The sequence below is a fragment of the Lepidothrix coronata genome, unplaced genomic scaffold (assembly GCF_001604755.1).
Source record: "Lepidothrix coronata isolate B3197 unplaced genomic scaffold, Lepidothrix_coronata-1.0 Scaffold51, whole genome shotgun sequence".
In the NCBI taxonomy this organism is placed as follows: Eukaryota; Metazoa; Chordata; class Aves; order Passeriformes; family Pipridae; genus Lepidothrix; species Lepidothrix coronata.
This window is the reverse complement of record NW_016690231.1, coordinates 1,748,064-1,771,065: the sequence shown is the minus strand read 5'-3', so window position 1 is coordinate 1,771,065 and position 23,002 is coordinate 1,748,064. Positions and strand designations below refer to the sequence as shown.

At 45.5% G+C, this 23,002-nt stretch overlaps 1 protein-coding gene across 13 annotated transcripts in view; it reads left to right on the top strand.

Moving 5' to 3' along the window:
• Nucleotides 1-23,002, top strand: part of FBRSL1 (fibrosin like 1) — a 510,214-nt gene that overhangs the window by 124,235 nt on the left and 362,977 nt on the right. For all 13 annotated transcript variants that reach the window (XM_017815486.1, XM_017815477.1, XM_017815483.1 and 10 more), the window contains exon 2: nt 13,438-13,635. In XM_017815486.1, the coding sequence (XP_017670975.1) occupies nt 13,438-13,635 (198 nt within the window). The remainder of the gene's footprint in view (nt 1-13,437; nt 13,636-23,002) is intronic.

Sequence of the window (23,002 nt, the reverse complement as noted above, 5' to 3'; positions counted from 1 at the left end):
CCAGGAGTCTCTTCTGTCCTCTTTGTACACACATGCCCATGCTGGCCAGATGGTGCTGGATTTGGGTGCCATCCAAAGGAGAGCATTAGAAAGGCCAGGTTATGTGTCATATTTCAAAAGCCAAGAAGTGCTGCCAGTTCTGCTCTTCTGGTAACAAACAGCTTGACTTAATATATTGATCGTGTTGTCCTTGCTGTCTTCAAGCTGATTTCATCTCAGACACTCAAAGGGGTATGAGGGTGAAGCTGTACAGATCCCACCTGTTGCCCACTCCATAGCTAATACCTGCTTTTGCATATATTGTGTCTGTTAGAAAAATCTGCTCTCTACCACCAACATGAAACCCTCTCCAGTGCCAGAAGGAGATTTCAGTGGTGTTTGACTGTTGGTTCTCCTGGAGCACAGCATGATTAGGAGCTGGGAGACAGAGATCTCATCCTAGATTTACCAGAGGGCCGATGCTTGATTTGAGACAAGTAGCTTTGCATTTGTTAATGTCTCATTCTGCAAAACAGAGGTCAAAATTCTGATTCCCTTCGTGTTGTGCTTTAAGAATTGCTAATGAGAAAAGCTTGATAAAAGTCAAATGGTGATATTATTTATAAATGGCTAAAGAACTTTCCCTCACCTCCTCGGCAGGCTTTATTGGGGTTTTTTTTCCTAGAGGAAGACTTTTGCTAATGGGATGTGAAAGCCACAAACCTCATCTGTATCAATAAGGTGGAGAGAGAGGGGGAATTAAGTGCCGTTAAGTACATGTTAATTAACATGGCCCTGCACTCTTCCAGTTGCTGCCTTCTGTGGGATGGGTGCATGTTGAAGCTGGTCTTTCTGGTTTTTAAAGCCTTTGCAGTCACTCTGTTTCTGTGAGGTTTCAGAATACATTTGCCTCTGGTAGCATTGCAAAAAGGATGCTGGTTTCTCAGTCACCTGCTTTTACAGATTCTGCTGAAACCTGAGAACTAATGCTTACAATTTTGCTCAGTCACAGTGGGGAACTTGGGAAATCTAGATCCTTCACTGGAAACAAATACCTCAAAAGCCCTGGGTTTTTAAACCCCGTTCTGCTTTAGCGAGCACTTCTGGTCCGATGTGTAAAATTTCCCCTTCTGCCCTTCTGTCAGCTTTTTGAAATGGAGTATTCTTGGTATTATCTTTTTATCAGCAGTTTTCACTAGCACAGGGCTCTCCGAATTCCTTGACAGGAGCTGCTTTACACACAAAAGCAAGATTATCCCAGGCTGCAGGAGGGACGCTGGGACCGCTGGGTGCCCTGTTTGGGGATGGGGCAGAGCCGCAGGATTTCCAGACATCCACGGGGCTTCGTCTCTTAGCAACAGCCTCCCGAGGCAGAGGTGGCTCAGAGGATGCTGATTCCCTTTGCCCTTGGCCTTTCCCGGGCCTACTGCACCTCAGGATCCCCCTGCCCTGTCTGAGCATCTCCCTGCTCTGCTGCCTGGCGTCTCCTTACTCGTGCCTGGCATCCTGAGGTGTGCCATGGGAATAGGTGGGCACCAGGAGTCCTCTGGGTTACAACTGGGCTGGAGATGAGAGCTTTGTTAATGAACAGTAGTTGCAAAATACTTTTATAGCTCTTTCTCATCTTGAAAGTTCTTTGTGTCGTTGCACATTTGAGCTGTGCTACCACTTTTACCTGATTTTATGGACGCTTTTTAAAACAGTTTTTAGAGCAGGCATCTCACGTGTGGTTGCATTGAGGATTGGTGTCTGAGCCTGGATGAGAGTTCAGGATGTGCTTGTGCTTTGCTGCTCGTGCTGCTGTAGCAGTGAGAGTTGTTAGGTGGTGTGTCTGTGTGTGTGTGTACAGTATAATTGCCGTGTCAGCTTTTCTGTTTCTGGTTATCTACATGAGGCAGCAGATAGCTGGTGGAGATGTCAGCTGTGATGTGGCTTATTAGGAACTACAAGACAGAAGTAATCACAAGAAACCCTGCTTCCATGCAGGCTGTTCCCCAGAGTCTCTGGTTGCATCTGTTCTGTCTTAACCCTTCTCACGTTGACTGGATTTTTTGGTTCTTGCCAACGGGTTTTGCCCATCTGAACAAAGAAATTCTGTGTGCTGCATCTGTATTTCTCAATCTGTGAGGTTTACCGTTGACAAGGTGCTGTGAACAGTAGTCAGGAGGCAAAGTTAAACTCTCAGAGAATGAATCAGGAGATGTACAAGGGCTCTTAACTAATTTGAGGGGGTCAACAGTGATGAAAGTTGCTGCTCTGTATCATGTTTTAATTCCCTGTTGCATTTCAACATTGAGGGCTGGCAGCAAGTGGAAGACTTTGCATGAATGCTCCTTTCTCTAGTCTCTGACTAGTAAAGCCTTATTCCAGATAGGAAGAAAAATGTCCTACAAGCAAGCCAGCCTTCAGCTTCAGGTCTGGGAAGTGCAGATAGAGGTTTCTGTATCTGAAAACGCAGCATTAAGAGAAACTCATAATTTAGCATGGGTAATTTAGGCCCAATTTATCACCACTTGGATGGGGGAAGACCTAGATCCTCCAAATGTAGTGGAAAGAGAGTGGCAAAGCCAATGAAAACTTGTAGTCACTGGGTTTGGTGGGACAGCCCAGAGTGAGTGGCAGCACCTGCTCTGCTGAGGTCTGTCCCTGCAGTGGGTCGTTGTCCTGGCAGCCCTGCCTGCCCCAGGCCTTATTTGGCATGCTGGGGTGAGGGGATCACATCATTCTGATTCTGCACATGTTCTCCCCTTGCTGGGAGCTTGCTGGGTTTGTTCACTCTCGAGCTTTAATTGTCTGCTGCCCTGGTGGGTGTTTGCTTGGTTACTTCTTCCCTCGTGGCGAGTGAGACTAACCAGGCAAAGTGCAGAGCCTCCTGTCTCTCAGGAACAGGAATGGATGTGCTGATTTGTCTGCTCCTTCTCGTGTCACACGCCGCACACTGATGTCCCCAGGAATTGGTGGTGTTTGCCACTCTCAGCAGCCTCTCTTCCCTTCAGCACTGCACTTGCCCTCTGTTTCTGGCTTTCAGTTCCATCTCCCAGAGGAAACTGGGATGGAAAGAAGAAGGAAATATAAGTTTCCTTTTTAAAAAGAAAATAAACCAAACCTTAAGGGCTTCCTGTTGGAATGTGATGGGATTGGGCGCCTATCTCTTATCCTTTGAAAAATCCCAGCTGGAATTATTTAATGTCAAAGCATGGAATTTCCCAGTGTGAAATTCATGGCTGGCTAAGGATGCGCCGGGGATTAGAGAGACATCACTTTGCCAGGGCAGCATTGCTGTCACTGCAGGAGCCCTCACCCGCACAAAGGGACAGTGCTGGTCTGTCCTGCTTCAAAGCTAAATCCTTGGGATGAGATTCCTCAATTCCCATTGAGGTTACACGCTGTGTGACTGACAGCTGGATTTGGGCGGAATAAACCAGAGCCAGTAACACTTTGCCCTGCCTGGGAACAGAGAGGGAGAAAAAGTAAAGCCAGACAAGAGCAAAACATAATTTGCTGATTAGGTGGTAAGAGGATAGTTTTCTAGTGCACATCCAAAATTGCAGTAAGACCACTTCACAGTTGGGCGATTTTGCTCATTTTGCTGCATGATAAAAGAGTCAGATCAGATGATTACAATTATTTCTTCTGGTACAAAATTAAAATAAAAATCTACGGTAAGGAAGCCTGATGTCTTGCAAAGCTTTAGCTTAGATAACAGCACTCTCCTCAGGAGAAATCTCCTAGTTTTGTAGGGTGTCCTCTCAGTTTCAAAATACTTGTATAAAGAAAAAGCAGGAGCATATTCAGGCAGGACACTGGGTAACCACTAAATGCTGTTTTGTCCCTCTGATTGAAGATAATTATTTTAAGTAGGCATCAGTATCTGTGTTAAGGATCTATAAAGGATTTAAGCAAAACAGGGGCTGGTGGCTGGTGAGGTGTTAACAAGGTGCAGTGTTGTTTCAGACTCATAAATCAGCAGTGCTTTAGGTGATGGAGAGAGACCAACTCTGTAACATTAAAAGAATAACCTTTCTGGCCTCTTTTTCTAAACAGTTGATCTCTTTATAAAAGAGGATTTGCCCTGCTGTTCTAATAAGAGTTATAAAATAATATATGTGTAATTAGAATTTAATAATGATTTGTGTGACTGGATCTACTGCCTAAGCTGGTTCAAGTGATTGTGTAACCTTTGCATTGTGTTCATTATCTAATGTTGAAATAACAGCTGGAAGTTGAGAGACTGACATGCAGTTTTAAAATTATAGAGCTTGAAATTGCTGCTGTCTGTAAACATATGAAAATCTATTAATGACCTTTGAGCTCTCTGACTGAAAATGTTTTGTAACATAGAATACATTAACATTGCCTGCTACTGTCGTGCATGTTTCCCATTTCTCAGCAATTGCCTAGGATATAAATGAATGTTTTGCTCCTGACACGGATATCTGACTATTTGGAACTATTCTGGGAAGCCCCAAGGATACAGTGAGACATTTGGTTGCTCGTTGTTTGTTCTAGCACAGCAGTTATAGATGAGCTGCTGCTGAGCCCGTGGTGTGCTCAGCCCCTCGGTGTGAGAGCTCATCACTGCTGGTGAGGCTGGCACCTCCATGGCACAGGACATCCCTCCTCTGAGGAGGAGCAGGGGCGGTGAGGGTGGCACAGATGCACTGTCCTGGGCTCTTCATCAGTGCATGTGGCATTGAGGTATTTAAAAAGGCGTTTCTCTCCTGCCAGCAGTCCTCTCGCTCAGAGCTTTCCCCTCAGGTTGAAGTAATGTGCTGTGGGCAGCTGGTTCTGGAGGAGGCTGCCTTTTACATATTTCTTGTTTGTCGAACCATTTATATTTCTTGTCATTTGTTTCCCGGCCAAAAGAAACTACCAGAGGACTAATTATTGAATACACATTCTAGACTTCATGACAGCTGAGCTGAAAATTGTTGCCTACCACTGAGGGCAACTGCAGAGTTGGTAAAAAATGCCTCTAGTGTCATAGTGTTTAAAACATAAATTAATTTACAACGCAGCACCAGGGATCAGAATATGGCTGGTTTTTTTTCTTCTGGAGACTCTCACCCCTGCAGTAGAGTTGGCAGGAGTGAATTTGTGAGCATTTGTCCCCTTCGACTCAGCATAGTTGGCTTTGTGCAAGCTGTGTCAAACTGCAGGCGAAGCGGAGCTTGCAGCCTGCTCTGCTGGTGCTGGAGAACAGTCATCCCTCTGTTCTGCAGCAGTGTTGGGAACCCTTCCTTGGAGGGTGGTAATAAAGAGTGTAGGCTGGAAGCAGAGTCTCAACACCCACAGCTACTTGTAGAGTGAACGTGTTTGAGGCTGTCACCACGTGGGAGATTCGTCTGGAACTTTCATGCTGTGGGTGCCACTGCCTGAAGAGCTGTACATTTTTCATGGCTGCGTTTTAAAAGTACGTGCCATGAAGTGAATGGAGACAACACGTGTGGTTGAATCCTAAAAAATACAGTAAAACTTCGTATTTAGCTGGTGGAGGCTTTGAACTACTTAAGAAATCAGGCTGAGGTTCTTTAATTCATGACCAAGTTACCTAAGGCTGTAGCTGTGTCTCTTCAGTCTCAAGATGAAGCTATTCACAGGGTAGTCGGTACAATCATACTGTGACTGTTGTGTACTTTGCACTATGAAGATCAAAATTTTAAATGCAGATGTATAGATGGAGGAGAGCAATTTAGGCCCTTGCCTATAGTAAATGAGCCATGTGTCCAGTCCATCTGCCCAGCCTCAGCTTGGCTCAACTCTGTTTCCAGAGTCCAGCTCATGGAAGCGTGACATCCCCCTCCCAGCAGAGGTGGAAACAGTTGTGTCTTCTCCTTTTGTTAGTAATTTTAAAGAGAGAGGGAGTATTTCTAAGCATTCCTGTCTATAGTGACGAATAGGCTGGGGACATTTTTACTCAGCATTGTCTTCCTGTTGTTTCTAACTAGTTTAGCTGAAAATTGGTAATGGTGAAAGCATCCAGCTGATGTATCAGTTTGTGCTGGCAGGACCCTGGTGCCTTTTCCTTTGGCAGCTTGGGGCCAGCTGGTGCAGCTGGAGACTGGGGGTTGTGTTACCTTCCTGGCAAGGTTGGAAATGTGTGATGGAACAGCCACATCTGGCTTCAGGGTAGGAGCTGCTTCTTCAGGTCCTAATTTTGCCACTCGATGGGAAATGTTTGATTTCAATGGGAGTGCCTGTTTGAATAATCTGGGGAGAGGAAAAATTAGTTCAGATTCAGTGTTTAAAGGCTGCTCTGTAAAGAAGCTTGTGATTGCTGGCTATCAGCAGCGTGGGCTAAGCAGTGTCCCTGAATATTGGCACACTTGAGGAATGTCTTCCCAAAGCACTGGACCTGGAGCGTGTGCCTGACCTTGCCGCTTACTTGCTGGATACTTTTGGAAGTTAGTTGAGATTGAAGGCCCCGGGTCACATTCTTTAAGATGGAGATGTTTAGGCACAGTCTGTCACTTGTGAGATGCTGGGCAGTGTGTGGTGCTGCTGCCTTTCCTAATCGTTCCCTTGGGAGGTTGGGAATTTGCAGGAGGGCCAAGCTCTGTGCTCAGCATTCACACCCGGCAAGTGCAGCACTGCCACTCAAATCAGCTCAAGTAGGTGCTGTCAGACAGGCACAAGCTCTTCCCAGCTCCTTCACACACCACAAACTGAGCATGCTGAGCTCCCAGTCCTGGCTGAAAGCGGCTTCAGCCGAAATGTGCCTTTATCTGCAGCGAGGGCTGGGCAGGATGGGCTGGCAGTGCAGGGACAGCAGCACCTTGGAGCACTCCTGCAGCCTGCACATGCTGGACAGGCTGGGCCTGCAATACACCTCATTTCCTCCACCTGAAATGGTGCCCCAGCTTCCCTTCAATCATTTCAGCTCCCTTGCTCTCTGACACACTTTCCGCTGACAGTAATTCTGTGAGCGCTCGTCGGGCATTTACTGCCATCACTGGAGGAAATACTGATGGCTTAAAGTGGGATCATTTCCTTTCTGATGGACAGCAAGCACCTGTGGGAGTTTTAATAGCTGTGCAGTGTCTCTGAGTAGGTAGCAGGGAAGACGGGTGCAGTTCTCTGCAGTGCAGCTCTGAAGAGGAAACTGGGGGAGAGGGAGAAAGCCACGGCTGCCTTCCTGGGGAGCTCACAACAGGAGGTTTTGCGTATCCACCTCCTCAATGGGTGATGGTGGAGAATGGTTTATGCCAAAAACATGGTCAACCCTATGCTCACACTGGTGCAGATTTCCTTGACCCCTCACTAAAGTGAAGGTGTTTGCTGTGTACATTCTTACTTTCATTGTGCCCTGAATGACTGTTAAATGCTCTTTCCAGGTACTTGGTACTACCATGGAGGGAGAGGACTATTTTTCTCCCTCAAGTAATTGAGAAGGAAGGGAACAGCACCAGCCCCTTTCTCCACAGCTTTTTGAAATAATTACTGCTCAGCACTGTATCATTATTTATTCAGGTCTCGTGCAGGGAAAAAGAGCAATCAAAGCCTTGTAAATTCAGTGTGGATTGAAATGCATTTAAAAGTAGAGTGAACTGACCTTCTCTTTTGTAGTGTTTGGCTATGTTGTGTTGAGGTAACATTTGTCCAAGGGATCTCTACTTGGTGTGGTGCCTTCAAGGTCCTGGCAGCAAAGGTCTTAATTCTTGGGACATAACAAGTGGGCATTTAGCAGAGTACAGCAGCTTGCTCTTCAGCTATTCCTAGGTGACAGGAATGCAGCCTCTGGTAATAAATTTGACTGTTTCAATTACAGTGAGTTTCTTGGTTCATCCACTTGTATTTTTAAGTTAAATCATGTATCATAAACCTGTAAACCAGTGTCAGCTTCAAATGTCTTAACATTTCCAAAGCTGTCTTGTCAAAAAGCCATCTTATTCTCGAGCTCAACATGTGACGGGGTCAGAGCAAATGTGATGCATTTTAAAAAGCAAGACCCAGATTCATCTGGAATATGTCAGCTGCGAAAGGAGAATTGCAGTCCAAGGTTAAACAAACAAGGATTTCATTTGCAATCATTTTAATTGATATCGATTGTGTTGCTTGAATGTAGGGTCAAAGCAAGAAAGTCACTTCAAATCTAGACTCTTGTTTTTGCCTTTTGAAAGGGCTTTGGTGGCTTTGGCTGAGAGGCCTGGGGGCTGTTGAGTTCAAATTCAGTCACCTGGGTATAGTCTTACCTGATACCCTTCAGTGGAGTTGTCTTTTATCCCATTCCATTTTCATCCCTTTTTTTTTTTTCCTTATTATTCACCTAATTTATTTGCCTGTTGGCTATTCATCTTTTCTTGTGCTGGCTCCTGTTCTTGCAGTGGTTTCTCTCTCTACGGACCCATCTTCAAATCCCTGCTTTAAAGTTAGTCTTTCATGTACTTTTCTCATGTATATCTCCAATATTATCCTTCCATTTGAATTACTGCCTCATGTGTCACCTTTATGCAACTTAAATGGATGGCAGATTTGCTGTAGTAGTGGTCTTGTCTGTATTTGTAATGTGCTTTGTCTACTTAGAAAGTATGAGAACATTGTCAGCGATTGTTTCTGTGTTGCTGTTTTACAAACTGAGTATCAGGTCAATAGAAATATTTTAAAAGTAACCTAATTAAAAATAAATCTGTTTCAATTGCTCTCTGAGCCAGGATCTCTCCCCGAACAACAAACACATTTGACAACCCTGCTGCTAATGGCATGATAAAGTTGATATAAGGATAGATGGTGCTCAGATCCTCGGGGGCTTTTCCATTGCAATTTTTTGAGAGAAGTTGGAGGCAGAAGCAGGGACGAGCAGGGGCATTTTCAGAGACAGCCGTGGCTTTTATTTCCTTTGTGTGGATCCTCCTGTTTGATGTTCAGGGCAATATTTCATGTTCCCCAGCTTAAGGAATGAGTGCTGCAGTGATGAGCTGTGGAGAGAGAAGCTGGAGGCTGTTTCCCTTCTGAGAAATCAGCCCATATAATCTCCTGAAGTCGGCAGAGGCAGTCTGGCAGGAGCAGAGTGTAACCAGTCCTTGGCTGAGCCTTGCAGTGTCCGATGGGCCCTGGGGACAGGGGATTGTAATGGACTTGATTTCGCACCAGGGCTGCGTTTTGAACTGATGCTTGAGGGCTGAGAGTAGTTATTTTATTAACTGTAGGTGTTATTTTCGCCCTCTGCATCCCAGCAGCACACTTGAGGGTTTTCATCTGACCATGTGGAGTTTGGACATTTCCTTCAGGTTCTTTAAGTGTTCCCTGTGTCTGGCAGGTATTTACAACCAGAGCCTTCCCCTCTATGCTTCCTGAGATCTCAGAGCTGTGTAAATTCAGAGGATTAAGGCAGAGTTTGAGCTGGGCTGAGCAAACAAGCAGTGATAACTCCAGCCAGAGGATGGCTGTGGATCTGAGCTCGTGCCAGGGTCCTCCAGGGCTGATCATTATTTCCTGATCAAAATGTGGAGTCCATTGTGCAGAAGGTTCTGGCTGTGGCATTTTGGGGGTAAGAAGAGTCTCATTCCAGAACTGAGGGCAGTGCACCCCTGTTATTCCCAGCTTTATTTATAAACTGAGCGCTGTGCACCTTGAGTGCCTTTGGAGATCGCAGCTGTGCCTTGGTGACAGAAGAAAAATGGCTTTTCCGGAAGGAGTGTTCCGAGTGATTAAGGACGCCGCCAGCTCCACCACGAGCAGAGGTGCAGTTGCATAACTTTAACTAGCTCAGGCTGAATAGTGGTGGAAAAAAAAATCACACAGGTTTTTATTATGGACCCCAAAATGTGTTGCAGACCCTGCCAGCCTGTGCCAAGGTCTTTTGCCAGTGGATCTTCACGGCCACTCCTATGGGAGGTATTTCAGGTGGAGCCGGAGGAGGCCCCTCGATCCCATTTTCAGCTGAAGTGTTCTTTGGTGTCTGTACATCCAAATAAACAAATGAGGAGATAGAATCTGTGTGTTTCATGGAGTAACTGCCAGGAAGGAGGCTCTGAAGAAAGGCCTAATTCTTCCTTATCTGTAACCATGCAGCCAATTAGAACCATCTGCTCTCCGTCTGCAGCCCAGACAGACAAGGGGCTGCAGATGGAGAGGCTGCAGCCTGCTCTGGAAGGTGTGAGAGAAATTCCTAAGTGAGGACAGGTAGGAGACAGCCCTGGAAGCAGTGAGTAGTAAGGAACAAAATAATTTTCTATATTCCGGGAAAAGATTTAGCAATCTCCTTTCTGGAACAGAGAAGAGAGAAAGGGCCTGGATCCACCATCCTTCCCTGGAGAAGGGATTTACTGGCCCTGTGACAGCAAAGGTAGTCAGGTCTGGGTTGGACAGAACTCTCAAGGGTGGATGTGGAGACCTTTCGACTGTGGTGCCTGACTTGAGATATTATCACTCTGTGAATCCCTGAGCTTTGTGTGATGTGCAAAGGTGAAAATATCTGCTGGTCTGGGCTTGCCTGGGGGGAAGGCTCCAGTGGGGCAGTTTGTCAGGAGGCCAGTCTCTCCTGCCAGCTGGGATTTTGGGATTGAAGTCAGTCAAGGTGCATCAATAAACATTCACTCTTGTGATGTTCTGGATTTCCAGCACGAGCAGAGATGCACATCCAAAAATAGCAAGCTCCTTTGCTAAGTGCGGTCCCCAACTTGGAGGTCATAAACTTTAGCAAAAGAGCAATCGCTGGGAAGGCTCTTTTAGTAGGGTAAATAGAAAGTAGACAAAGGAGGCAAGAACAGAAACCCCATTAGCCCCCTCCTGCTCTCTGCCTGAGGCTGCAGAGGTCTGCATTGAGCAGCACAAAGAACAGCCCCACTGTCCCCCTCTGTCAGCAGGGAGGTGCTGAGTTCAGTGTCCTGCCTTCCCAGAATAAAGCCCCGTGAGCTGCATCCTCTGCTGGACTGGGGAGGAGCAGGACTGTGGAGTAGCAGTAGTAGTTTTCTTGTCATGGGTTGAGAAACTTGGCTTTTTTTCCCCCGGGGCTGCCCCAGGTGTGTGGTGGAGCTGAGGCCTCCCCTGCCCTCCTCCCCTGCCTGGGCCTGGGGCTTCATCCACGGCTGTCTGAGAAGTGCTCGAGATTCCTGCACCCAAGTGGCACTACAAGTGAATGAATTATTTCCTTGGCTTTGATCCAGGTATAACTGTATTCCCTGAATTAATTTTGCTGGTAGCTCGGTGATGAGAAAAACCTTAAATCTCCAAACGGAACAGGGATAAAAGGCTAAATTTCCAAGTAGGGAGTTTTTTGTAGGATTCGGTCAGGAGAAAAACACAGATTTCCAGACTGGTTCTGTGGTGAAGTGAATCATCTAAAACTGCAGTGAACGTGCTGTGGGTACTGAGGGAAGACTTCCCCTAAACTATTAACAGGGGCCTGATCACCATGAGTTTAAACCAAAACGGTCAATTACTGGCTTTGAAGGCATCCTTCAAAGTGAATATTGCACCCTGAACCAGGAGCACATGATTTGCTGGTGCTCTCAGGTGGTGGCATTTCCCTGCCCCAGCCTCCTTTCTCCCTCAGCAGGGCCCATGTCACCTCATGCAGCATCTTCCATGTGCCTGCTGTCACGTCTTACCTGCATCTGAATTGTGAAGAAGTGCATGGTTGTGGTGACTTCTGTTTCTAGTATTTTGCTGGGTATCAGTTAACAGATATCATTTCCACGTCACTAGGTTTTGATCAGTTGCTAAAGATTAGCATTTTGATTTTTGTCTCAGCAGCTTCCCAGCAAACAGGACAGTGTGACCTTTAAGTGGCATCTTGAACTGCTGCTTTAAAGTGTTACCTTTAAGCTAAAAACCAAACTGAGCAGCTAAACACTATTTTATGTTCCACATTTTACCATTCATGGAGAATAATGCCAGACAGTCATTTTCCTTGCTCTTTCCCCAGTTATGGACTTGGCAAGCTGAGCTGTGTTCTGGTGTGTTCTAGGGCTTCCAAGACAGTGCTAGTTATTTTAATTTTGGTGGAGGGGTTGTATCCTCGGTGGTTTTGCAACTTGCTGTCTCTGTGTGTGCTTTAAGAGGAGGCTCCAGCCCCACAGGACCCCTGTGCAAGGTGTACAGAGGTTGGATGCTGGCTAATTATGTCAGAGCCTGGGTTGGAATTGGACATAGCTCGAAATATTTTATTGCTGTGGTTCTGATTTCAATGTCTCTGTGACCCCAAAGTGTCAGCACATCATCTCCCTTCCCAGGGAAGGGTAACTTTGAACAAGTGAGTGATTTGGAGTGGAATCAGCATGTTGCACACTGAGGCAGTCAATTCACTAATTAAAGGAGAGGGGGAGGAAGTAATCTGGAGCAATCAGCAGGGCATTTCATCCCAGTTCCTAATTTTCTTTTTTGTTGGGCTTCAGTTTTGAAAGACTAGAGAGCTAATGATTTTCATGAGCTCTTTTGCAGTACTGAAGGTGCGTGCATTGATGTGAGCAGTTGCACTGTGAGCTCCCTTCACACAGGATACAAATAGCCCTGATGTAATTGCTTGAGTTGGAAGCAAGGCATTTAGAGAAATATCTGTGGGTGAAGTTGACAAATTTTGGCATAGTAAGCAGTGCTTTTAAGGTATATCCTAATCTGATGTATTTACCTCACATAAAAAATTAATTGGAATAGAGATTCTGCAAAACATTCCCGTAAGAGTTCAGTTTTTATCCTTGAGCAGTTAATAAAAGACATTGGGGAAAAATTTATCTAGCTGTAGTGAACTAATGTCATAGTGATTTGATATATTATTTCTTTAAGTCCTTTTCCATGCAGTGTGTGTGGGGAGAGAGTTTGGTACATTGTCACTGGGAGTTCAGCTTTCAGTCCTCAGAGATGCCAGGGATAGCAGCAGTAATTCCCTCCTCTGATCTCACTTTCTGATGTTAATCATTATGACACGACATACCCGCTTTTAAACTGTGCTTGGATTGTGTGTTACAGCCCTGATTCAGGGCAGACACTTAACACTTAGAAGTGTTCAACCTCTGTTGTGTGTTTGGATGCCATTGATCTCTCTGGCTCAGGGAATGTGGTGAGGCTTTAGAAGTGCCTTTCTCCATATGAATGCTGCTGCAAATCAGACACCGTCAGCCCCAAGGGGGGTCTGATGTGTTTGGTTCTGAGATCAGAAACAAAACAAAATAAAACCCACCTCTGTTTCAGTTGAACAGTTAAAGGCTTCCCTTCAGGATCCTGACTTGGTCATGTGCTGTTGACGTGTGGTTTCTGAATTAATCTGGAGTGAACTCATTTTCATAACCAGTTCCAGCATCTCCGAAATGAATCAAACACATAGCCTGGAGAGTATTCATCCTAATCTAATCTAAAATTACTGTTTGCATTGTGCGTGCCTAATTATTCATCCTAAGTCATCTCTGGAAGGAACACACTGTCTTGTTTGTGTTTTTATTCAATATTTGTAAGGCTTAATGCTTAAAAGTAGCCTTAAAGAACTTGAAGAACTTACGATCCTGGTTTTTTCCTCCTTTACAGAAGGACATGTCGCTAAAGCCTCAGGAGAGGAAGGAGAAATGGGAGAGGCATCCAGGAAAGAAACCCAGAGAATCTGAAAACTGTGTGTCTGCTGAGCCGAGTGAAAATGGCCATAACAATGATGCTGGGAGCTCTGAGAGAGAGGCAGAGAGAGGCAAAGAGCGGATGAAGAAGAAACTCCCCCTGAAGTCCAAACAGGTAGGAGATCACTTCTCCTCTGAAGTGACCATGTCATGGCACTGGCCACTGTGAAATGTTGTCCTTGCTGGCAGGCTGAGATTGTTAATGTAAATGGCTTCTCTGGTAACTTGTGCTGGTGAAAACAACGTCTCTTAGAAGACTCTTGGCCAAGTGCACAAACCCTGTGTTGAGGGCAGGTTTCATAAGCTGAAATGGAAGATCAGGTGTCCTGGGTAATGTAGGAAGGAAGGAGCAGACCTCCCTTGTATCCTGCAGCTTTGAGGCAGTGTGGTGATTCATACCATAGGTTTGTGGCTCTTACAGTCTTAGACACAAAGAGAGATTATCAGCTGGATCACAACCTCCTTCAGGAAGGTGTGCTTGTTAATGTGCACCTGGAAGTTGCAGACATGGCTATGTCCATCTCAGGAATCAAGTACCCCCAGAACAGTGTGTTGAGGAGGAGAGACTATTCAAGTATTTTAGAAGTGGAGAGTCAGTTTGGAGAGAGCTTGCTGTGGGCTGTCTTTTCTCTGTGCCCTTCTACAATGTGGTGGAGCATGAATGAATCAGGAGTTGTCATGTGGGAGGGGATGATTGCAGAGACTCCTGTCTGAGCCACAGCACCTGCAGAGCCCAGAGGTGACAAAGAAGAGGCACTGGGGCTGGCAGGCTCTTCATCACCTCACTGCTGCTCAGCAGGGAGGTTTGCTGGTGACTCTGTGAGCATTCCTTGTTTTGCAATCCCCATAGCACAGCAGCATCTATGTGTGGACACTTTCCCAGTTGTCCGTTAACTGGGAGCCAGTGGGAACACCAGTGTCCTTCCAGCATTTGTTCTGAGCTAGGAAGCACACTGCAATGAAAAACTGGTTTTTATTCTCTGTGATGCAGAGAAAAAGAGCTGTTTAACCCAGGCACAGCTTTTGTTTCGTGGAAGTGATCCTGTACCTGTGCCAGACAGGGAAAGATTGAATTGTCCAGTTACTGGAATTGTTTTTTCAGACTTGCAATATTGTAGGATTTGAAAGAATCGTTAAGGTTATCTAATGTAACCCCCCACATAATTCTCCACCACACACAGTCTTTTGGGATTGCATTTTAGCATATTGGTTCAGAAGGGCTCATCACATATAAAGTTAGAAATTCTCATGGTCTACTCATGACCCTGCTCTTGTGGTGGCTAATTGTTGTCTTTAAAGCAGACTTTTGTTTTCTTCCTTTTGATTAAAAAAAAAAATGGTTGGAATAATTCAGTACAAATAATTTATGTAAAGATGTTAGTACTTTTTCTGCTTGCAAACATTTGGGTAGCAAATCATGTAATCATGCACTCCCAGGAAAATATTTGCCAGGTTTGTTTTCTTTTAACTCCCCATAGTGATACCAAATGTTTTGGTTTTAGACTCATCAGTGTCTGTGTAGTTAAGATATATCAAGTTTCTTGATTGGTTTTGGTACTAGTTGAGTGATAGGATTTCAATTCCCCCCTGGTTACAGGTGCAATGAGCTTGTGCACAAACTGTGCTCTGTGCCAACTGAAATGGTTTCTGGTTATGGATGAATAGATGCACATTTTAGTTTCCATGAAAGTCTGAACAACTAGGATCCTTTTCTTGGCTTCCAAACCCACAAACCCAAGCATGTATTTCACCAGAAGTGCCTGGCTTTGATATAAAATATTCAGAAGCAAGAGGTGCTGGATGGTATTCCTGCCTGACACTTACACCAGGGTTCTGGCATTGTGCTTCCTCAGCTCCTCTGCCTCTGTAAAGCTGCTGCTGTGTCAGGTTTTATATTTAAGTGAAAAGGCCCCAAACAGCACTCCAGCAACCCTTGGAGTATCCATAAAGCTGTCTCCCCTGCCACTCTGCTCCCCAGAGTAACAAAACAAATGCTCACGTTGATGCAACTGGGAGTGGAGAAGATTATGGGGACAGGGAGCACAAAGGAGCTCATTAGGTCTCAGTTGCCACCAAAATCTCCCTCACATGGAAGCTTGGCTGCAGTAAATGCTGCTTTTCTACTGATTGGAGTTGTTTCTTCTGGTCTAAAATTACGCTGCAGGACTTCAGTGTGTGGCAGGGGTTTGCACTGCTGGGGATGTGAGAGGCAGGGGGGAGGTTCCCTGTTCCTGCAGGAGGAAAGGGTTGTTAGCAGTGACATCTTCTACATGAAATTTAAAACTCAGTTTCATGTAGTTCTGGCCACTAGGGAATTCATGACACTTCTTCAGAAACCTTTGGGGGTAGGAGTTTTTGTTGCATTGGCAAACTCCAGTTTCTTTCATTATACGCTGCTGCTTTAGTTTACCATACAATTTAGATTGTTGGTATTTCAGCTTTGAAAAATGAGGACATGGTTATCTGTTTCTTCTGGCTAGTATTTGGCTGCCATGAGTGATTAAATAGGGGATTTGCTGCCACATTCATAAAAACCTGAATTCATCTTTCATTGTTTAATCTTTTTGTTTTCCCCTGTGAGGATAAGTAACAAACTCTAAAAAGAGCAAGGAGCTTGCACAAAGCGTATGAAATAAAAGCTGTGATGAGTGACTCATTAATACACCGTGCCTCTCTAAAGGAGTCACACTTAGAATTTATCTTTTATTGGAAAGGGAGGTTTTTTAAAATACCTTCTATTATCCTAACTGGTACAGTTCTGAAAACCAGACAAGTCTGGGGGTCTGTAAGGTTGATGAAAGTAGCAGCCAAATCTAACCTACATAAACTAGGCTATTCTTAGTTCAAACTAATTATGCAAATGATATAGACAAGTTCAATAATTTTTCCTTTTTTTTAGTAACCACAAAGTTCACACCTAGAATTCTGGCATTTCCTGCCAAGCTGTCTAGACAAATTGGCTGTAATATTAAGTTTCCTGGAATTTGGGGGATGATTTTTGCAATTCAGGGTTATTAAACATAGGTTTATACCTCATTTGGAAAGCTTATTGTAATTAATGCTAATTATATTGGGATGTTGCTTAGAAATTACTGTTCAATTTGAAGCTTTCCTTATACTCTCATCCCTTCTTTTCACAATGCTGCTGAATTGTCATCTCTTCTACGCAGCCTCCTCTAATAAATCAAATTGGGCATTATAATTATGGTATTCTGCTAATCCTTGTAGAGAGGTGCAAAGTGGTAAGCTGATTTGAGTGCCAGGTTGTCTGCTTTGTTTAGAAAATTAGATTAATACTTCACTGCATTTGACAAAGCATCCAGATTGCTGTTTGCTCCTGAATATTTGGTAGTTCTGTACCTCAGGCTATGGGGAGAGAGCTGTGAGAGCCAATCTGTCCTTTCCAGCCTATTACTCCCAGCCGTGTATAGAAGTCATTCAAACAGGTTTATCTCCTGCTGTAACCCAGCAGAGGGAGAAAAGGGCATTTCAAATAGTTACAGGTCCTCTGGTCAAAGATTTGTCAGGATTTGTTGGGGCTGCTCTCAACACATGCACACAGGGAAAGGTGCTGATCTGAAACTGCTGCTCTGCAATGGGGATCAACAAAACCTCCTGCAGCCATCAGCTGTCTCAAGGAATGGGGAAGTGTTGGAAGCTGGGGTGGATTTTCCTGTAGCCAGAGTGGCCTGCAGGAAAGCTGCCCCTCTGACAGTCTGTAACTGCCTCCAACACAGGAATATTTCTTGGAAATTAAGTCAATGCCTTTTCGAAAAGCCGTGTCCAGGGCTAAGCCTGTGGTTTGTGGAAGGGAATCCTCCCCACAGCTACAGACAGTGCTGGTGGGGGAGAGCAGCCCTTCACCTCTTTGGAAGGGCTCCTCTGTGGTTGGGGGTATAATTCTCTGAGTAAGAGGTAGGTATAAAATGAAACATTTTAGTTCCAGTGCTTCCTTGTTCGTCCTCTGTTCTGCTAGTTTTTAGAGAAGTCACCCCTTGAACTTGGAGTCAACCTTTGATTAGCCTTAGCTGGGCTGTTCTTCTCTTTCTTGGTGTCATTTTTGGAGTTGCTTATTCCTCTGAACGTCTGAGCACAGTGGATGTAGAACAGTTGGGAGTTTTGTTGGTTTTTTTGGTTGGGGCTTTTTAAAATTCTTTTCTAATTTTTTTTTCTGAGTTCCAGGACCCATTGACCTTTCTGTACACTGCCCCCCTGAAAAGAGTTGGGGCTAATAGGAAAGAGTTGCTGGTATTTCCAGTTACCTGAACCTCAGGCTCCGTGGTTAGTCAGTTTGGGAGCATCACAGTGTATTGAATATATTTAGATGTTAAATGTGGCTGCAGTAGCACTCTGTTCTGCAAATAGTCATTTGTCACGAAGATTAGTGTCTTACACCTCCTCCTTCCTTTTCTCACCCACTGTTTAAATCACCCGAGATGAGGAAGAGTCTCAGAGAAGCTGAGGAAAACAGGGTGGTGTAGCACGTATTTAGTGCTCATAAATAGCCTGTTGGGTTTGGAGCATGGGAGGAAAGGGCAGGGAAGCTGACGGGGTCGTGTTGCTCTGGAGGTGTGACATCTCTGTGACTTCAGCAGATCTTCCTGGAGGGAGGGAAAGCAGAGCTAATTCCCCTGTCTCATTCACTCCCCGGCCTTCGTCAAACTGCTGAGCATTATTGATGATTAATGTATATTGTTGCTGTGGCTCTTGCTGGACTGGAACTGCTAAATTGCATTAACAAGTTTGATTACCTATTCATGTGGTTTCTCTGTGATGCTCATCATCTCGTTATCCAACATTCAGTGATGGATATAACACCCTCCCTGCCCCAAGGGGAACAGTGCTCTGGGTTCGTGCTGAGCCGAGCTGAAGCCGATACACTGACTCATTTTCCGTCCAGGATTCTCACCGTTCCTCTGATGTCTCGGTGAAAATTGATAGCTCATCTTCAAACCAATTACATACCCCTGGCCCTGTTTGTGTGGGGTGGTGGTACCCAAAGGCTGTGGGGCTTTTCCCAAGGTAGAGAGAAACAGTCTAGAAGCCTGTCTGGCTAATGAGGTGTTTGGTGTGGAAAATTTCCTTTGGCATCAGTTGCTCATGCTGATGGTTGGGCAATAGGAGCATGTAGCTGCTTGAGTTCAGAGTTCAGAGACTGAAATGTCCCTTTCTTAGCTGAGGCTCAGCAGCCACAGAGGAGAGTGAGTCTGAAAAATAACCCTTGGAATCTTTGTGTGTAGGCCAGAGGACATGGATATACCTGTCCTTCTGTGTCTTAGTAATGTAGTGTTTGGAAGCTGAATTGTGTCTAAGAAAGTTATTCTGTTACCTTCAGTATCTCAGGCTACTGAAAGCAAATGAATTCTAGGCAGCTTACAAAAAAAAATTAAAGAGAGAAAGAAAAGAGAGGTTGCCTTTAATGTGGGTTTTGGGGATTGGTTTGGTTTGGTGTGTGCTGCTTTGGTGTTTGCATTGCACTGCTTTTGAACACTGAAATTATACAAACTTGTCTCTCTTTGTTTCTAATTGATGTTACCCTTTTTGTTAGCAGATATTGTTATTTAAACGTCCTTTGAAACTAAACAACAAAGCAAAAGGAAAAACAGTCCGTTTTCTTTTAATCAGGAAAACGTTTGCTTAGTGTAGCTTAAAACCAGGATCCATTTGTACCTTTGTAAGTACAAGAATTTACAGTCTGGCCATGGAAGCTCTGCACAGGTTAGTTTGAGGTGGGCATTCCTGATGGCTGGGAGGGCAGGGCTGTTAGGGCAGTGCCATTCCCTGCCTGGAGCCTCTGTGCCAGTGTGGCCAGGCTGGCTGGAAGCCCAGGAGGTGCCTTCACCTGGAGCTTTGGTTCCCTCCAGCTTGCAGGTTGTAGTGCTGGGCTCCAGCAGAGCCTCCCCGAGGACAGACTCACTCCTGCCCCTGGGAGAGGTGTCTGTGGCTCCAGAGCTCCTAACGAGGTTGTGGTGCCGGGCCCTGTCCCAGGGGATTTTGGAGGGGTCCTTTCCGGCACAGCCGCAGCTGGCCCTGCCTGGCTCTCTCCCGCTAATCTGCAGGAGCAGAGACTTCCCAGCTGCCTGGGAAACCACTGGGGAGCGACGGTGCAAAGTACTGAAATGGGCAACACGGCATTTAGGCATTAGGTTTGCTAATCCAAGGCCTAAAATCAGCCTCATTTCAATCAATAACAATCTGTTTGCACTGTCAGGAACTAATTTAAAAATCTGCTTTAAGTCCTGGTTAGGCACTTGGTATTCTGTTTTCTGGATCAAAGTAGAGGGGAAGCAGTGGGCATAGCACAGCAGTGGCAGGAGGAGGAAAAATCCTTTGTAAATAAAAAGTGGATGTTTATTTCCCAAATGAAACCCTGCTGTTACGAAGAAGTGCTGTTGTTTTTGCTAAATTTATCCAGGAATTCATCAAGATTCTTGAAGTGGCCTTAGAGAGCCCACTCTGCAGCAGAGGGAGAACTTTGCAGTGTGTTCAGTTTGTTTAAAATGCTGCAGGAACATTAGGCCATTAAAGTCTGCATTATAGCTGTGACACAGGTAACTTCATCATGGGATTGCAGCCACCTTCTGAGAGCTACAGCACAGCTTCCATAATGGACCTCTGTAACACACTGTGCTTCAGGACTAGTGCAAAATAATACCATAAACCCTCTGGGAACTACGACAGGAGGCAGCCTTTGCTTAAGCTGGAAAAAATGTATTTCAAAACCTTCTGCAGTTCTGGTAGGGAAGCATAAATTGAAGAGACCACGCTTATTAGAATTGGGGGGTGTCCAACTATTTTTAGACTAATACTGAAGCATGAAACAGAAGCATATGCTGGATTTTACTACACCACAAATATTATTTTCTCAACAGAGTGATGTAAAGCATGTTTTGGCTGATGAAAATGTTCTATGTAGGAGATTGTGGCTTTGTCTGTCTCAGCGAGTAGTGAAATACTTGCTCGTCTGGACCTCAGAGTTCCCCTTTTGTAGCTGATGCTCCCTTGCTAGTATTGCTGCTCCATGTGCCCCACTTGTCCTTGCTTTTGCAGGGCTCTCCTGGTTCTCCCAGAGAGGCTCAGCTGCCTCTGAGTGCAGCTCCTTGGTGTGCCCATGCTGGGCTGGGCAGAGCCTTCTCCCCTGGCCGGCACCTTCCTGCTGCCACGGGCTTTGCTGGGGTGGGTGTCAGAGCCAGCAGGGGTTGGGTGGCCATGGAGGATGGGGATGAAGTGTCTTGCCACGGGCACTCTGCTCCCTGCTTTGTATATAAGGATCACATTGTTGCTGTTACGGCATCGACCCTGCCGGGTTCAGAACTGGACCCCACGGCTTAGCCTGCGGCACTGCCTTCTGCCTTCTTTGTCCCTGCTTCTCCTCTTCTCCAAAATTCCACTGTTCCCACTCCCCTCTCCCGCTTCACAGCATCTGGGCAGCAGCGATGTGTTCAGGCCTCCAGATGGCTGCTGGCATTTTTAAGATGTGTTGGAGCAGGTTTAGAGAGCACAGTGGTGAAAGCACTGGATGCTACCAGTGCGTTCTGTGCTGGGACCTCTTGCACCACCTGCAGTGGAGCTGAACCGTGGTGTCTGTGGGGGCCTTTTGTCTCCATCTGAGCTCCCCCTCGGAGGGAATGTGGTGGCTGCAGCCCCAGTGAAGTGTGGCCAAACAGACCTCTGTGCCTGGAGACACACACAGGCATTGCCTAAGCAGAGCAATCCAGAGGAAGCCTCTCAGAGCAGCTCTCACTGGGCCAGACTCGTCCCCAGCAAACGGGGACTTGCAAACAAGCCTTGATCTGACATTCCTGGAGGTTTCAGAGTTAAAAAAGGTCAGAAAACTCAAGCGGTAGGAAGACAGTTAAGCCCCACTGGTACAGTGTAAGGAAGTGATGTTGTATGTGTGTGAACAGTCAAACCAGGTATAAGCTGGGGTCACCTTTAACTTCTCTGCCTGTAGTTAGATGACTGATAAGGACTTTAGGTCACATTTGCTTAAATGCAGCCTCAGACAGGAGCAGAATAAAGGGAAACAAAGCGATCCCCTCTTCTCACTGACAGACTGTAAGTAGCTGTGAATGAATCTCGTTCCAGCGGCTTCTTTTGAAAGGGAGAAATAAAAAGGAAATTTCATTGCTGTCAACTTATGTGGCATTAGACACTATAAAAAAGGTTGTTGGTGGTCATTGGTTACATTGTTATAAAAGAAGAGCTAAATGGTTTGTAATTTAAAGAAGGGGATTTAATTACATGAAGTAATTTACAGGAAGCTATAACTGCTTGTATCTTTTTCTCTGTTGAATTTAATTGGTTGACACAATGCACAAAGTCCTCTTTCTTTTCCTTCTTCCCTCCTCTCTTTTTTTTGTTTTATTTGTTTATTTCTTTTGGAGAAGAGAAGGCACCAAGATGGAGCACTTTTGTTGTATCTGGTGATTTTAGCAAGTTGAACAATGGAGCAGTGTGGGCTGTTTGAAGAGATTCTGAGCCTTGGCTGGAGGTTCTTCTTGTACTCAGGGCACTGAGACAGGACTTGTTCCAGGTGTCCTCTGAGGTGTGAAGAGCCCTTTTTCCCGGGTTCAGTGCTGATGCTGCAGGAGGGATGAGGACCCTGAAGAAGCCACAGTCTTTTTGGATGTTGTTTTTCTGATTTGGATGAGAGGTGTCTCAATGGTTACTTCATCTTGATTATAGCACTAGTTGCCTAATATTTTAGCTAACTTTGGAGAAGAGGTTGGGATCTGTTACCTAATTGTAGCTCCTGTTCTCAGGCTTGTACTATGTCTGCAGTGCAATACAAGGCCTCTGAATGGTGGCAGGTACAGTGTAGTTCCTTATCATCATCCCTGTAATTTTTGGGATGATCACAGGTATTTTTTTTCAGTGTGAAATAAGCCTAGTAGGTGCAGACAGCCAATATTCTTCCTCTAGCACACTTACCAGTGTAATATCTAAACCATCTGTGCTGCTGCAGTCTAAATGTGAGCTGATTTAAAACAAACAAAATGACATCCCAATGTCACTCGTGGTTGAGGCAGGATGAATACCTTCTTCATGAGGTGCTGTTACTGTCCACATGCAGAACTTGTCCTTGCTCACAGCTGGCCCTGGGTCCCTGCTGCTGCTGGAGCCTGCTGGGATCAGTGTGCCAGGAGCTGCAGCAGGATTGCTTTGGCAGCTGCCAGTCTTTGCCTGAAGTCATTCAGTGGCACTGGTCCAGCTCCCTTGGCTTTCCTCGTGGAAGTGGATCAGAGATGGGGCTGTTTTCCACCCCTCAGTTGCTCTTGCCTCACAAACTGCAGCCTGGGGCGGTGTTACCCACATCCTCTGGCCTCCTGTCTGAGTCCTTGAGGGAGATGTTTCCATGCTCCTGCCAGGGGGATGGTTTGCACGAGCTGTTGGGAACATACACAGCCTGAGCAAGCACAGCTTTGGTTTGAAGGCATCTCTTAGGTAAAATAAGCACTTGCATTTTTGCTTTAGTCCTT